The 17,581-nt window shown below is 41.2% G+C and overlaps 1 protein-coding gene across 2 annotated transcripts in view; it reads left to right on the forward strand.

Moving 5' to 3' along the window:
- Positions 1-17,581, forward strand: part of Cyfip1 (cytoplasmic FMR1 interacting protein 1) — a 79,259-nt gene that overhangs the window by 60,548 nt on the left and 1,130 nt on the right. For both annotated transcript variants that reach the window (XM_021652631.2, XM_021652633.2), the window contains 9 exons: positions 98-297; positions 2,604-2,691; positions 9,664-9,807; positions 10,926-11,016; positions 13,200-13,330; positions 13,693-13,765; positions 14,719-14,813; positions 15,516-15,754; positions 16,218-16,365. In XM_021652631.2, coding sequence (XP_021508306.1) covers positions 98-297; positions 2,604-2,691; positions 9,664-9,807; positions 10,926-11,016; positions 13,200-13,330; positions 13,693-13,765; positions 14,719-14,813; positions 15,516-15,754; positions 16,218-16,365 — 1,209 coding nt within the window. The remainder of the gene's footprint in view (positions 1-97; positions 298-2,603; positions 2,692-9,663; positions 9,808-10,925; positions 11,017-13,199; positions 13,331-13,692; positions 13,766-14,718; positions 14,814-15,515; positions 15,755-16,217; positions 16,366-17,581) is intronic.

Here is a 17,581-nt window from a genome sequence, read left to right on the forward strand (position 1 = left end):
GACCACATAGCGTAGGTGGGGTTACAGACCGCAGGTAAATACCTACTTCCTTTGTGGCCCACCTCTGTTCTCAACGCCCTTGTCCCTGGTCCTGTAGGAGCTAGATGGGCTTTTGGAAATCAACCGTATGACACATAAGCTGCTGAGCAGGTACCTCACGCTAGACAGCTTTGATGCCATGTTCCGGGAAGCCAACCACAACGTGTCTGCTCCTTATGGAAGAATCACCCTTCATGTCTTCTGGGAACTAAACTATGACTTCTTGCCCAACTACTGCTATAACGGCTCCACCAACCGGTAAGCATGCCATTAGCATCACAGACATGACTGCAGACCCTGTAGTAAGAATTCTGGAATTCTGGTTTCTTTAAAAAACAAATATTATAAGACTATGTGTCCATTTTAATCCCAGGTGTGGGGCTATGGGGCTGCTTTGCAGCAGCTGACTGTGATTTGCCTCATGCTCCAGGAGAGAGTGTAGTTTTGCCAGCTGCAGATAGTTTCTGCAATTGTATGATGTTTGGAATTCTGGGAATTTTTCAGAAGGCATATAAATGCTGGGGCCATTCAGGGGGGTTGGTTGTGGTTTATTAAAAGCTGTGCTCAAAGAAGAAACCAGAAGAAAGAAATTAGATTTAAGGATATCTCTCTCTCTCTCTCTCTCTCTCTCTCTCTCTCTCTCTCCCCCCTCGGTTCTTTCTCTCCTCTCTGTTGAGGTGCATGTACAGTGGGTGATCGTAGGCACAGACTTTCCATCGTAGTTCTCCCATAATTTCTCATGTTCTGGTCTCTCAGGATTTCCTTGTTTCTTCTATTTTACAAGGATAGCCCTGGGCCAGCACTTGGGCGGATGGTTGTTGCTTTGCACATAGAGATAGAATGACTAGCCAAAGGCTGGAACCAGAGGCAGAAGAGCCACGGTCCTGCCAGCACACTTGGTTGTGACCATGGGCAGAATCTCATGTGTATTGGAATGGCAGCTGGAACTGTTCTGACTACTTTAAGTCTCCCTGTTGTCTGACTATGGCAGGTGATTCTACATCCCATGTTTCTGTCTGAAATATTGAGGACTGTGAGAGTGTAGGAATGGCTTGCTTCCCACTTACTATTTTGCTGCTGTGTAAATGAGAAAGAAGTAGCGAATTTGGGGGTATCATAATGTCTACACTGATCAGTGTAGTGTAATTTCCTTAGATTCAGTCTGGTCTCTTTGTAAGAAGACTACCAGCAATAAGAGGTGCCTTTAAGATAGATCCAAGCTTGACTTCTGTGTCTGATTAAGGCGGTTGTTCCCAAGTCTCCCCACTGTCATGTTACCACTTTTCTCTTTAAAGTTTGTAAGTCACTCATAAGGGATCAACTGAGACTACAGAAATAGTCATACCTTGTTGGAATCTGACCCACTTGGTTTTAGCATCTATGACAAATGCTTAGCTTAATCTCATTTGTCCCTGGATAGTTGAAGAGCAGTGATTTTTCTAATTCCTTCTTTTCTCTGCAAATATTAATGGATATTCTATATGCTACCATTCTCTCCTTTGTTGATGGTTATAAGTATAATCGGGGATTCCGTCTCAGGTATTTGTAATCATCTTTGGGTAGTGAGCACCCTTTACAATGGCGTCTGTGTGCTTTTGTATTCCCACCACTTTGTTAAGTACCACTTTATCTTCTGTACCACAAGATGGGGCGTCTGGTAATTGGTGTGCTCACTGATACTAGGATACTAGGATGTCACTGTTTCTAGACTGCTTCGTTAATAACAGTAGGGTGTACTTGTATGCTCACCATTTTAGATTTCTATGGCTGCTGTTAAGTGGAAAAGTGTTCTCTTACAGTTCAGATCAATTGTCAGCAAGCCACACTTCCTTTTTAAACTCCGGGTGGAATCCCTGCTTGCCTCGTGCTAGCTTATGGTAGCAGCTGTCAGTTCCTGACACTTCCTGGCTTATAGCAGTAGCATTCCAGGTTTTGTATTTGCCATGACGTGGTATTCTTCTTCTGAATCTCTTTCTCTGACCCTTGTTTCGTTCTTATAAGGACAATAGCTATATGGATCAGGGGCTTTACTCCCGGCTCTTGATCTTGTCATCGCAAGTACATCTATAATGACCCTATTTGTACCTTCTATGCAGTGGACAAGGAATTTGAAAATATCTTCTGGATGGCCAGACTCTAACTCATAGTACTCATGTGTGCTTGTATGTATTTTATTTCTATACAGCTCATGTTGTAGACTAGTGTCTTCACCCTGTTTCTGGGATGCAGCAAAGCCAATGTGTGTTCATTGTAGTTATCGAGGACTGCATTAGACCCCAGATGGTTTTGATGCTACCAGGCTAGAATCTTTGTGAACTAGAAGACTGTGTTTATAGGTAGGAGGACAACAAGTTCCTGCTCTGGCTTGGACTTACTATTATCTGTGGTATTTTAGAGTATTTGTATATATTTAATTCTGTGAATTTTGATTTACTAGAATTTTCCCAGTTGATGCTACCATTTAACAGGGAAAAGATTAAAGATCTATTATAAAAAAAAATTGTAGCTAAAGAAAGGCTATTACATTTGGTTTTCTTTACTTCCCTTCTACTTTTCTCATTTAGGTTTGTTCGGACAGTATTACCATTTTCTCAGGAATTTCAGAGAGACAAACAACCTAACGCACAGCCCCAGTATTTGCATGGATCCAAGGTGGGTTGTTTTGTTTGTGTAATGATAGATTTCTGTTGCTGTGGTAAGCACCTGACCAAAATCATGAAGGAAAGGGTTTATTTCAGTTTACAGTTGTAGTCCATCGTGAAGGGAAGTCAGAGCAGGAACCTGGAGGCAAGAATTGATGGAGAGGCCATGGAGAAACACTGCTTATTGGCTTGTTCAGCTGTTTCTTTGTTCACCCAAGGCCACCCGCTTAGGCGTGGTACTGTCCCCAGTGGGCTGGACCCTACCACATCAGTCATTAATCATTAACCCACAAACTGTCTTCTTAGTTGAGGTTTCTCTTCCCATATTAACTCTAGCTTGTCTCAAGTTGACAGGAAACTGAGACAGAAAAGTATTCCTTTTTAGTTTTGAGTTCTCTGAAGAATCTTGGATTATAGTTTAATTGGCTAGCTAGACTTCCGGAGGAAATCTAGCTTTACATTTTTCAGAAGTATCCTTTTCTTATTTCCTTGGTAGAAGTACAAAAAAGCAGAAAGACAAAAACAAGGACCACTAACATTTAATACCTATCCAGAAAAAGAATTATTTTTAATTGTTTTAACATAGCATACAAATAATAGAATTTGTTATAGCATTATCATACGTTTGTTGTCATTATACTTTGATCTGATTTGCTGCTCTCTCTGGTGCCCCCTACCTCTCTGCTTAGTACCTTTCCTTGCCCTGTCTGTTTTCATATCACATATATTCTGGGACATGCTTCCCCCCACCCCCAACAAAACTTAGATCTCATCCTCTATTTCATGATCTCCTTTCTGGTCATGTGAGAGATGGGTCTGGGGCCCAAAGAAAATAGCTACACATTCGAAAGTATTTGGGCAAGGCTTCACTTCTGCAGGGGGCTGCATAGGCATGTCAAATCAAGAAGGCAAGAGTCCAGCCTGGTGTTATTCCTAGTGCTAAAGGGTCTGATGTCTCACTCTGAGTGGTCAGGGCTCAGCTTCATGCTCTCACATTAGCCAATTTTAAGTAGCATGCTTGGTAAAGAAAATGCTTTTTTATTTATTTAATTTTTAAGATTTATTTATTAATTTTACATATATGAGTGCTCTATCTGCATGTACACCTGCATGCCAGAAGAGGGCATCAGATCCCAGTATAGATGGTTTTGAGCAGTATGGTTCCTGAGAATTGAACTCAGGACCTCTAGAAGAACAGACAATGCTCTTAACCACTGAGCCATCTTTCCAGCCCTGAGAATGCAGTTCTTAGCACTGAGTGAAAGCTAAAGCACGTATTTTATTTTCAAGAAGTGCTGATTTTGGAGGAATTTTAATTTCCGCTAAATGACTTCTCTGTTGCTTTTTGAAGTAAGGTTTAGTAGAAAGAATACATTTCCCATAGCATGACACTGACACACACATGCACACACACACAAGGGGGGGGTCGTGCAGACTGGCAGACTGATAACCTTAAATACAGAGTCCATGTTTAAAAAAAACACAGTAATTGTGATTCTAAGTCAGTTTTACTTGATTTAATATAATGGTTTCCAATTCTACCCATTTTTCTTTAAATTCTATATATATATATATACACACACACACCACATTCTCTGTCTGTCCCATCTATTGATTGACTGCAGGACCAACTCCATAAGCTCTTAAGAATAATGCAGAAATGAACATGAAATGACCTAGAGTCCTTTGGGTCTTTAGTTAGGAGTGGTAGAGGTGGATCATATAGCTGTGTTCCCGTTCTGATAAAGTTTCACAGTAGCTGGTACCACGTTATAGACATACATTAGATGAGGGCTCTTTCCAAACCTGCTCACCAGCATTTGTTGTCATTTTATTACTTTATATATCGATTAGTTTATTTTAAATTTTACTTTCTTCAGTTCTATGTGTAATCTAGATATTAATCCCCTACGTGAGGTATAGTTGGCAAAAGTGCTATAGCCTGTCTCTTCATACTGATTATGTCTTGTTTTGTTGTGCAGAGACATTTTGTCTAATCCCATTTGTTATTTCCTGTGTCTTTGAAGACCTTTTCAAAAAGAATTACCTAGGTCTGTATTTTAGAATGTTTAACTTGTTTCCCTCAAGTACTTTCAGAATTTTAGATCTTATATCAAGACTTGATCCAAGTTTGAGTTGAGTTCTGCATAGAGAGACGGATCCACTTTCATTCCTCTACACATGCATATCCAGTTTTACATGTATGTTTTTGATAGCTTTGTTCAAAATTAGATGGCTGGAGCTATGCGGGCTATATTTTTGCATTCCGTCTTTGTTTTGCTCTGTTCTATTCTACTCTGCTCTGTTCTGTTCTATTCAATTCGATTCTGCTCTTCTCCACTCTGCTCTACTCCTCTACTCTGTTCTGTTCTGTTGGAGCAAATATCATGCTGTCTTTGTTAATATGGCACTGTAATACAATTTGAGACCAGGGATTGTGATACCTCCAGCATTGCTCTTTCTATTAAGAATTGCTTTGGCTATTTGAGTTATGTTTTCTTCCATATGAATTTTACATTATTTTGAATTTTTATTTGTTGTTTCTAGTTTTGTGAAGACTCATTGTGATTTTGAAGGGAATTACATTACATCAGTTAAGATTATCACTCTAGCCTTTACAGCCATTGAAGCAGGACATTCTCCCCAAGCATGGTTGGATACCATAAAAAGCTAAAATGATACGCTCAGGATGCGAGGCTAAGCACTGCACTCAGGGTCAGCCACTTTGGACCCAGAGAAGAGCATGTCTGATTGCATGCGGGTTGATGCCCCAGGTCCCGCCTCTGAGAAAAAGGTATCGGACGGGTCTGATGCTCTTTGGGTGGATGACACCTAAATGAACATCTGTACAAAGTCCCAATTTATTTCTAATATCAGAGATCAGACCTCTACTCTTGCCTGATGTGTCTAAAACAAAAAGGGGGAACTGTAGAGAGCTGCGGAATGCTATGCCTTAAAGATGGAGCTGGTTTCCGCCTTCCACCTTCCCGATGGTGAGTGCTCTCTGTCATGAACAATTCCACATTTGGCTAAGGCTGAGGATCTGGCTTGCTTCCATGTATGTGGACCTATCTGCATTGCCCCCGTGGCACGCCTGGGTTGGCTACCCAGAGGCTATTTAAGCTGTGGGCTGGCTTTCCCCGGGGTCCGAGGATTGTTCAATGTTCCTGAATAAACTGCATTGAAAAAAAAAGATTATCACTCTAATTTCTGTCCTTAGATCTAGTTCTGTCCTAGGTTACATTTGCTGATTTGCATATGTTAAACCAGATTTGCGTTTCTGAAATGAAATCTTCTTGTTCGCGATATATATTTCATAATATGTTCTTAAATTTGGATTGTAATAATTCTTTTGAAATGATTTACTTTTCTTTTCACCAAGGAAATTGGTCTTTAGTTTTGGTTATTGTGGCCATTTGCATTTCCGTGCATCTCGCAATGAGGCTGGACTCCCTTCCTCTTGTATTTTATGGGGCAGTGAATAGCTTTTGGCTTCTTCAGTTTTGGTAGCTTGAGCAGTGAATCTGTATGTCTGGGCTTTTCTGCGTTGGAATTTTTCCTTGCTTTGTCTCTCAGTGATTGTTACCGGTGTGTCTTGGTTATGTGTATACTTTTAGCTTAATTCTCTTAGCCTGTACATCTCACAGCAGTTTTTGTTTCTTCCAGAGTTTTCAGTTTTGTGTAATATAAATTTTCACATAATTCACTCACAGCACTAGATTTCACTAGGACCTACTGTAACCTCCCTCCCTTTTCATCTGTAATCTTATTAATTCGGGATTTCTCTTTTTTTAGTTAGTTTGATCTAGTTCTTTCAGTGAACCCACAGTTTGATGGGTTCTGTGCATTGTTCCTTTAATCCTCATTAAATAATTTCTACCTGATTTTTTTATTATTTCTTGCTTTTTACTGATTTGGGGATTGGACTTGTCTTGTTTTTCTTAGGTCTTGGGGTTACTTGAGATCTTCCTGATTTTACTGAAAAGATATACTCAATGGGCATGTGTGTTTTGCCCGTGTGTGTCCATGTGCACCATGTGTGTGTCTGATGGCTGTGGAGGCCGGAAGGAGGCATCTGATGCCCTAGAGCTAGGATAACAGATGTTGTGAGCCTCTGTGCAGGTTCGCTTTTAACCACTGAGTTATTGCTCCAGCCCTGAGAGTTTGACAACTGTTGTATCTGCTTTATTAATTGTTCTTTTACTAATATGTAGTCACCTCTGTTACTTCTAGCTAATTTTGCGTTGAAGTCTACATTAATAGAATTAACTACACCAGCTTGTTTTCAGTTTACATTTGTTTAATAGATTGGTTTTTGTCTTTTGATTCTGTTTTTAACCAGAAAGGTGTGCTTTTTTTTTTTTTCATCATTTTTATTTTATATGCATGGGTGTTTCGCCTGTACATATGTCCAGAGACCAGAAAGTGAGTCAGATCACTTGGGAATGGAATTTTTTGGTTGTGAGCCATCATGTGGGAGCTAGGAATTGGATCCAGGACCTCTGGAAACACAACCAGTGTTCTTAGCCTCTGAGCCCAAAGTATGCTTCTTGGTTGTAGCTTTTTAAATCCACTCTATGTTTTTTAATTGGTAAGTTGAAACCACTTACATTTAAGATAATTGAAAGATGTTTACTAATTGTTGTAATTTTGTTGGTTAGTTTTCCTTTGGGGTGGATTATTGTTATTTCTCCCCTGTGTTAGAGGTTTGTGTTTTATTGTGTTCGATGTGACAAATTCCTTTCTAGCTCTAGGTCATTTGTCTGTTTTGCTCGTTAAATTTGTTGTTTCCTGTGCTTTTGTGATTGCTATGGGCTCTTTCTACTCTCTGTGTATAGTATTCCTTTAAGTATCTTCTGCAGTGCTGGCTTGGTAATGGATCACCTTAGAAGATGATTGTCTTTATTTCTGTTCACAAAGACAGCTTTGCCCAACGTAGCCATTGTGGCTGGCAGTTATTTCCAGGGCTTTCTCCTGCTTTTCTTACTTATATGGTTGCTGAGGTTCTGGTTGGTTGGTCTTTTTCTTTTATAGCCTTTATTTTAATTAATTAAAGTTTGTGTGTAAATGTGCCAAGGAGAGGTTCTTCTCTGGTCTTGTGTTTGTAGAATTCTAAAGCTCTTGTGTTTAGAAGTCTTTCTCTAACTTTGGTATTATCTCATTGAGTAGGTTCTTCATGCCTTTAGTGCTTACCGCAGCTATTTCTGTCTGGTGTTTTGGCCTCTTAAACATGTTTTGAAGTTTAGACATTGTGGTCATGTTTATTACTCTTTCTTTTCTGTATTAATGTTTGAATGGTTTTGTTGACCTTGTATTCATCCCTGTATTCTTTCTGTGCTACTCTGATTATGATCCTGACCTCTCTGGGATTTTTGTTTGTTTGTTTTTATGAGTCATTGAGTTTTTTGGTTTCCAATACTCTTATTTTCTTTTCAGTCTGTTTTCTTTCAGAATTTCCGTTCCTTGTTACTGACTTTTTCACCACAGGTTTTCTCATCTATTTTTATTACATGTTTCTCTGTGTCTTTTCTCTTCATAACTTAGGTTGAATGTCATAATCATTTCTTTCTTGCAACTTATATTTGTATTTAAAGATTTTTATATGTCTAACTATTTTGCCTAAATACATTTAAAAGATAAAAGTTGGCCGAATGGATTAAAAGACAATTGGGACCAGTGTGTATCCTATAGTATATGTGTGCTTCGTATGTATGAGGTCCTGGGCTTGATTCTCAGGAAATAAACAGAAATCCTTAGCTCAACAATATGCTCAACTTGCATCAGATTCTATCAATGATATCAGAAGGTAAAGGTGAGAATAGAAAAAGGCGTGTGATACAAGTATCAAAGTATCAATCAGAACAAAACAGGTGTGGCTATATTAATCCAAGATAAGTCAGACTTCAGAGCAAAGGACATTACCATGCAAGATACTTATACCAATCCTGCATGCTTATATGCCAGTGAGCGCTTCTATACAGAAATAAAAACTATTTTTTTTAAATTTGGTTTTGTTTTTTGAGACAGGGTTTCTCTGTGTAGGCCTGGCTGTCTTGGACTCGCTTTGTAGACTAGGCTGGCCTTGAACTCACAGAGATCCGCTTGCCTGTGCCTTCCCAAGGGCTGGGATTATAGGCATGTGCCACCAAGTCCGGCTACAAAAACTAATTTAAAAAAAAAGATACTTCAGAGGATCTACACAAGAACATCAACTCTTTTGTTAGTAATTAATAGATGTGGTGTTGAAACAAAACTAGCAACAATGAAGAACCGAACCATAACACTGCACAGCAGCAGGGTACTTTTTCAAATGGATGTGGAAGTTTACCAGGCTGGACCATGTCCTGAGCTACAAAATAAACAAAACTTAAATCTGGAGTTGAAATCATACACAAAGCAAATTCAAACTAGAAATTAATTTTTAAAACTTAAGGCAGGGTGTAGAAGTGGCTCCAGGTTAAGAGTGCTTCTTGTACAAACATGAGTATCTGAGTTCAAGTCCCCAGCAGCCATCCTATAACACGGGCATAGAGCAGCTGTTGCCACAATGTTTTGTGAAGAAAACTGGCAGATCAAAGAAGTTTTAAGGGAAATTTATAAGATGCACTGAAGGAAAGGAAATCCTTTCATTAGGGATCCCCCTGCTCTCCATATGGTCCTTCCACAAGATTAGATGCCCTTTCTGTGTGAAAATCTTTCATCACCTACTCTTGGGGACTGCTGCTGTCAGCTCCAAAATGCCTTTTGCCTCCCTAAGAGGACCACCTCCACTGTCCCGGTAGGTTCTCTGCTTACAGTTTGCACTCAGAAAGGGTGAAAACTTCCATATGTCAGTAAGGACAGTCTATGTTACAAGGAAATCTGCTGGTTCTCTTGATCTAAGATGGGGTATATAGGAGCACATCTCCATGTGCATCTGGATGCCATCTGCATGCATGTATGCACGTGAACCATGTGGAAAACTTTGTCATGTTTTCCCCAGGCTTTGAACCTAGCCTACTCCAGCATTTATGGCAGCTACCGGAACTTTGTGGGGCCTCCTCACTTCCAAGTGATCTGTCGGCTGCTTGGCTACCAAGGCATTGCAGTGGTCATGGAGGAGCTGCTGAAGGTTGTCAAGAGCCTGGTGAGTTGCTCTGGAGCTAGTTTTCTCTGTAGCATGGATTCAGTGGGGTAGACAAAGCCAGCCATGGGGATCTTCTCTTTCTGGCTAGGGGATGGTACTGCCCACAGTGAGCTGGGCCCTCCCATATCAGTCATCAATCAAGGAAATGCCCTATAGACTTGCCTACAGGCCAAACTTAATGGGAGCATTGTCTCAGTTGAGTCTTTTCTTCCTAAATGATTCTAGCTCATTTTAAGTTGACATCAAACTATGCTTTTCAGCCCACTAGTGAAAAGAAAGTGTGAATCTGAATTTGGGGTCACCTGAGTACAGGCTCAATCCATCAAATACATGACATTGTCTTGAACTTAGCACATAGCAAAGGCTGACAGAACTTTGAGAAGTTATAGAGCTGTAAGATACAGGTTATATTAAAGATTAATGACTTACTTTTATGTTGCCAAGAGGAGACGCCATGACCAAGGCAATTCTTATAAAATAAAGCATTATATTGGGGGCTTGCTTAAACTTTTAGAGGGTTAATCTGATATTATCATGGCAGGGAGTGAAGCAGTAAATGGGTAGGCATGGGGCTGGAGAATTGGCTGAGAGCTTTACATACTGATCTGCAGGTAGCAGGCAGAGAGAACAGCACTGGTCATGGAGTATGGGCTTGGAAACTCAAAGCCTACCCCAACAACACATTTCTCTCAACAAGGCCACACCTCCTAATTCTTCTAATCTTTTTCAGATAGTCCAACTCCCTAGTAACTAAGCATTCAAATAGATGAGCCGAAGGGGACCATTCTTACCCAAACCACCATGCTTAACTATAATGTAGAAGAGTATGTCATTTGCACAGCTATGACTTTATGAACCACTCATAAGTTACGGACTGACCTGCCCAAAATACTTGAAAGATGGAAAAAAAATTAGGAATGCACACTTGTTATGGTTGAACACAAAGTTGACGTGGTCTTCCCTGGAAGCCAACCCAAGCTGTCAGAGGAAGGAGAAACTGTCCTGTGAGGGCTGCTGCTCCCGGTGCTGCTGGCACTCTTGGTGTTGGCAGTGGGTCACATACCAGGGCCTTCTATGAGAATGGGGGTGATAGCTAACCCAGCCTCTGTCTCATGCAGCTGCAAGGCACAATCCTGCAGTATGTGAAAACTCTGATGGAAGTGATGCCCAAGATCTGCCGCCTTCCCCGACATGAGTACGGCTCTCCTGGTGAGCAAGGGTTTCTGGACTACCCATCATGGGCGCATCCCCCAAGAGAAGGGAATCAAGTTAGAAGCTGCTGAAAAGAATCAGATTGGAAAGAAGCCCAAACCAGAGTTTGCCCATTTAGAGTAGAACAAAGAAATGCACCTTACAATTGGGGAGTAAGAAGTTACCTTGGGGTCACTGTGTGCAGCTAAAGAATTGAGGGACCCAGCTTATCACCTAGCAAAGGTTTTGATATTGGGGTGTTGAACACATTGCTATCCCAGATCCTGAAAAGAATCACCTACCAAAAAAGGCAGAGGGAGCTTAACCCCCAGGTCCTCTTGCTCTCTAGAACTTAATGGAAAAAAGCATTCAAAGCTGCCACAAGGCCTGGCTCCCTGTACCTTCCCTCTGGCTTCTTACCCATTAGATAGTCTTGTTCGCCTGGAAAATATTCTGCCCTTTCTGGCTCATGGACTGTAAGAACTTCACCCACAGTCCTGAGATGTATACTTAGGGATAAGCCTACATGCCTTGCTGCAGGCTCGTATGAGGCCATCCAAGTAAATACCCGTAACGATTGCAGTGTTGCTCTATGAACCTTTGTCACTTAAGAGTGACAGTGGTGGCTGGGCAGTGGTGGTGCACACTTTTAATCACTGCACTTGGGAGGCAGAGCCAGGCAGATCTCTGTGAGTTGGATGCCAGACTGGTCTACACAGCGAGTTCTAGAACTACATAGAGAACTCTGTCTCAGGGGGAAACAAAAAGAGTGCACTTTATAAACTCCTTCTGAAAGTATTCTCTCCCAAAATGCCATCAGTTAGTTACTTCTGTATCACTGTGACCAAATACGTCTGAGAAGCAACTTAAGGGAACAGAGGTTTATTTCAGCTCAGTTTCAGATGATTCTGTTCATGAACACTTAGCTCCATGTTTTAACAAAAACATGATAGCGGAATCATACTGAAGAGGCTGTTTGCCTTCTGGCATACAGGAAGCAGAAAAAGGGCATATGTAAGATCCATGGCAAAATACAGCACCCCACGACATCCTCCCAGTGACCTGCTTCCTCCAGCCAGGCACCATCTTACCTAACCTCCAAGTAATGCCATTATTAGGAGATGGCTTTGTTCATTAGATCATAATAATGTAGCGATCACACCATGTCCGCATAGGGGAATGCTTCACTATTGTTCCCCTCATGCTCCTCTGGTCTTGATAATGTACTTGAGCCTCTGCATGAGTAACTCATGCTGCCATCCTGATGAGTAGCCTGCTCATGTGGCTGAGCACCAAGATATGCTTGCCATTTAACTATTCTACCATCAGTAAAGAAAGTAGCCATCAGTGTGACACTGGCTTAGAAGAATCCTATTTCAGTTCATTGACAGAAAGCAGTAAAAAATTTGAAGGTAATAAAACTACAGACGGAAAATTAAGTGCTGAAGGGAAAGCCATTAGGTCAGATGAGTCTTGGCTGACCACAGAGCCACACATAGTTCACAGCATTAGCTTTTGTTCGTGCTGTTAAGGGATGACCCAGATGAAAGGGTCTTCTCGACAGTGCATGGCTAGATGGTGGTACTCACAAGTGGGAGATGGCAGGAGGTGGCAGGAGGGTGGATCCCTGAGAAAACATTTAGGGCTGGCCTGTTACATGGTTTGAAGTGTGTTAAATCCAACTTTGTTCTTAGGGTATTTTGAGTGCTTACTAGGTTGTCTGAGTGACCTGTCCAAATTTGACCAGATTAGCATTGTGTGGGTGACTTGGGTTAGCCGTATTGGCTTGTGTATCCTTGTGCCATGTTACACTGACTAGGCATTAGCAAAGATGCCTAGTATGCCACGTGTTCGCACCAATATGAAGTTAGCTGCAGGGTTTTTTATACTCTTTATCAAATTAGGCACACTACTTTCTATGCTTGTAGAGATACATTGAGTTTATCAATGCCTTATCGAAAGCCACTAGAGATGTTGCTCTGGACTTTATTTTTCTAGTATGGTGGCATTCTCTGTCGTCATTGTCTCTGAACATATTGAGTTGACTGAGAGGGTGTCAGAGGCTAGGCCCTGTGGTCTGTCAAGGATGTGCCAGGTGATAGAAACCGTTGTTGCTAGAAGGTGTGGCAATCTCCATGACCAGGCAGTGTCAGAATGACAGGTGCTAGTGCTGTTCCTGCAACTTCTTTCCCCTGCCACAGGCATCCTAGAGTTCTTCCACCACCAGCTGAAGGACATTGTGGAGTACGCAGAGCTGAAAACAGTGTGCTTCCAGAACCTGCGGGAGGTGGGGAATGCTGTCCTCTTCTGCCTGCTCATCGAGCAGAGCCTGGTGAGTTCAGGTCTGCCCACCCTAGTTGGGCCTGCTGGTGACAGAGGGTTTGTTTTCTTTCCCCCTTTGGGAGCTCTTTAGTAAGGGTATGAGATGGGAAGTGTTGTAAAGTATCATCGTTTTCCCACAGCTGTTTATTGGTTTTTTTGGGGGGGTGGTACTGTTTGTTTCAAGACTTTTTCTAGTGGGCCAGAGAAGTAGCTCAATGGGACATTACTGCTATTCCAGGGAATTGTGTGGACAGACTGTTTAGTGTTCTATTTTATTCTAAATGGGAAAGGTGTAACTTTTCTACACCAGACCTTTGTAATCTTTTTCACTCTGTTCCCCTTCCTGGGATGACTTCCTCTACTCTGTTTTAGTCTTTAGAGGAAGTCTGTGACCTGTTACATGCAGCCCCTTTCCAGAACATCTTGCCACGAGTCCATGTAAAAGGTGAGTCTGCATTGTAAACCAGAGTTCCCATTGCGCTTGAGGACTCGTACTTACACTGTGCAACCAGGGCAAAAGGCCAGTGTTCAGTGTTGATGCCTGTTCAGTCATAGACAGGGGGTCCCTGTGGGGAGTGTCTGACCTGTTTAGTATTCATTAACACAAGTACTTATGACTATAGTGATGTCACGGGATGTTTTAAAATAACACAGAAATGGGAAAGTGGAGATAATAAAGAATGACCATTAAGTTGATAGTTGTCACAGTGGATGATGAGTAAAGAGGTTCATATATGTTTTTATTTATTTACTTTTTTTTATTTACATCCTGGTTGTAGCCCCAGTTCCTCCTCTCCTCCTATTTATCCTCCCTCTACCCTCTTGCCCCCTCACTTCTTCTTCAGAAAAGGGGAGCTCCCTTTCCATCATTGTACTGTTTTGCTTTAGATCACATTTAGAATTTTTAGTGAATTTTGAAAACTGTTCATTAAATACACTCTTCCATGTTACCCCTATTCTGTTGGCTGATAACTTCATGAAAGAGTTACACTAGTCCAAGCTGAAAGTAGATTCTAAATGGTTACATTGCATAAGTTAATCTGTCAACTTGAATTAAAGCTACAAATGAGCTTTTTTACTATATTGTATATCCCCCCCCTCCATTCCAATAAAATGTCTGGCAGTGGTGGTGCACACCTTTAATCTCAGCATTTGTGAGACAGGTGGATCTCGATTGAAGCCATCCTGGTTCCAGGACAGCCAAGGCTACACAAAGAAACCCTGTTTCAAAAAGACCAGAAAAAAAAATGTATTTTAGTATACTATAATAGACTCTTCTGCAAGAGAATCTGCATCCATGGAGTTAACTGAATATTTAAATTTCTTTTAAAAATTAAACTTTTGCAATTGTTTAATTGTGCATAAGGACAGAGCATAATAGATTATTTTCCAATCCAGAGGGCGAGAGAGTTGAAGCCAAAATGAAAAGACTAGAATCCAAGTATGCTCCATTGCATCTTGTTCCACTGATTGAAAGGCTGGGGACCCCACAGGTAAGGGGTGCTGTAGTTGCTATAGATTGCGAACTGGGTGGAAATCCACATCGGACCAGTGTATGGGTTGGAAGCAGCCAAAAGTTATTGTGAGGTCAAAAAGACTGCTCAGATCTCCCATCAGCTGGAGGTTGGGAGGATTAGAAATGGTTTGTGGAAAGGGCTTAACCTCTACCTCAGGAGCAAAGGTATACTCAGATGTGGCCACCCTTTCATAAACAAAGCTTTTTGTTTCTCTGTGTAGCCTTGGCTGGCCTGTAACTCCCTCTGTAGACCAGGCTGTCCTAGAATTCAGAGATCTGCCTGCCTCTGCCTCCCAAAGTACTGGGATTAATAGTGTACACCACACTATCCAGCTGAACAAAGCTTTTTAAATAGGGTTTCTTAGATGAAATGACAAAAGGCAAGATATCAGAATGAAATTTACCCTAGATCTTGGGTGAAATTGCCATATGACCTGGAGGCTAAATTGCTTGCAGTTATGAATAACCGTACTTCACTCTTGCCTTTTTTTTTTTTTTTTCTTTTTTTAATCTTTAGGACATGGGTAGTTGCTGATAATCTGTTGATGCTTGCAAAACCCTCTTCTGCCAGCTTAGCATTTTCTACCTAGCCCACCATAAGTAGACCTGATGGTAGTTTGTTTTAGCCCTTTAGTACTCTGTCATGATTTATAAGAAAGACTCCATATACTTCCTGCAGCAAATTGCAATCGCAAGAGAGGGGGACTTGCTGACCAAGGAGCGGCTCTGCTGTGGTCTGTCCATGTTTGAAGTCATCCTGACACGGATCCGGACCTTTCTGGATGATCCCATCTGGCGTGGGCCTCTGCCCAGCAATGGGGTCATGCATGTGGATGAGTGTGTGGAGTTTCACAGACTATGGAGTGCCATGCAGTTTGTTTACTGCATCCCTGTAGGGACACACGAGTTTACAGTGGAGTAAGTGTGTGTTCTGTGACTCTTTGTAAGAGTGGGAGAACTGGCGGAGAGGTGGCTCCTGAAAGAAGCAAAGGCAGCACAAATGACAAAGCTTTTTTAGAAAATGCACAAACGTTGCACTGGTTTAATGCCACTGAAGTGTTGTTCCTTTTTTGATGCCAAAGAAATGCCTCAGGATTATTATCTGGGAATTATCTGAATCCAGAGCAATTGAAGGCAAATTGGCCATTCCTGTTTCTAAATGGGAGGTCCGTAAATCATTCTTCATAGGTCTATGACCTACAAAACACCATGCTAGAGGAACCCAAAAGTGGCATTATCAAAAACTGGCAAATTGCTCGTGCCCGTTATCCTCATGTCTGAGAATCTGTGAACAAAAGGATGTAGCTGGATCACTGACCTTTGTAGACAGACTCATGAGAGTTTGTCTGTTTATTCATTCTTTGTTGCTTGGTGCTTATAGGCAGTGTTTTGGAGATGGGCTGCACTGGGCTGGCTGCATGATCATTGTGCTGCTTGGACAGCAGCGGCGCTTTGCAGTGTTGGATTTCTGCTACCATCTTCTCAAAGTTCAGAAACATGATGGCAAAGATGAGATTATCAAAAATGTGGTATGTGGACAAAATCTTTTATACATTTGTTTTGCGGAGGAATGCTTTTTATCCTAACATAAAATTTAAGTTAAACATAAAGCAATCTGTACAAAAAGCAACCGAGAAAGTTTTTAAAATCTGTTCTATTTCCTTTTTCCAGGTAATTAGATCTACATTTTCAGATTGGCATACTATTCTAGTCTTCGAGCTTCCAAATCTTGACACGCTTTTTGTCATCTTAGGATGTTCCCCACAACTACATTATAGAAAATACTCATTATGTTCTTGGCCATTTTTCTCTTTCCACATGACTTACTCCGTTGTATTAATTTTCAGTTGTTCCCAGACTAATTACAATAGGCTTATTGACAGAAATATCACCAGTATTTTTCAGTGTCTACATAGTTCAGCTGATTCCCCTACCTAGTCTCACTAAAAGGAATGCATTTCCCCTGAGGCCCTAAAGGATGAATGTGCTTTCAGTCTCCTTAGTCACTGGTTGAATTCAGTTTCTTTTAAGTGTAGAAACCAGATCCGTTTCCTGCTGTCAGTTCATTTCCTCACATGCTTTCCTCATGGCCCCTTCAAGCAACAGGGACCACCCACTTTTGCCACATCTTTCCTGTCAACAATTTAGGAAACTCTTCTGCTTAGATTATTGAACTGGGTCTGCCTAGACAATCCAGCTCTCTTGAAGTCCTTAAAGAGAATATCCATAGGTGCAAAGGAATTCAGTGTGGGTATGTCTGATAGGTAATGCCACCCTCCATACTTCTCTGGAATATAGCCAGAGTATTTTCCTTCTTCTGTGTCTTGGAAGGTAACTAATTCATTTCCAGTTAAGTTAGCTGGGATTTTTTACTCGTATTTCTTTTTCTCAGTTTCAATTTGGTTCTTAAAATCTTGACAGGTATATTTAAATTGGAATGCTCCCCTCTTGTTATTTTATATTCTAATTCTAGTTCTATTGGAAGGCCTTGGACGCAGGTGTGTAACTCTTGCATCTTGTGCTCCGTGACAAGCTTCTATACTGCAGTTGTTTACTGTTAGTTGTTAGCACCCTGGGTATAGACCAGGCTGTCTCTTCATTCCAGTCTACTCTTCTTACCAAGCAGAACCAGCAATGCTTTCAAGTTCTATGTCTGATCTGTATCCAGTCTTACAGAGAAGATTCAAAGCATCTTCTCCCTAGAACTGTTAAACTGGAAATATACAACTTATATTTTATTAGTCT

Source organism: Meriones unguiculatus, chromosome 14 (assembly GCF_030254825.1).
Source record: "Meriones unguiculatus strain TT.TT164.6M chromosome 14, Bangor_MerUng_6.1, whole genome shotgun sequence".
Classification (NCBI taxonomy): Eukaryota; Metazoa; Chordata; class Mammalia; order Rodentia; family Muridae; genus Meriones; species Meriones unguiculatus.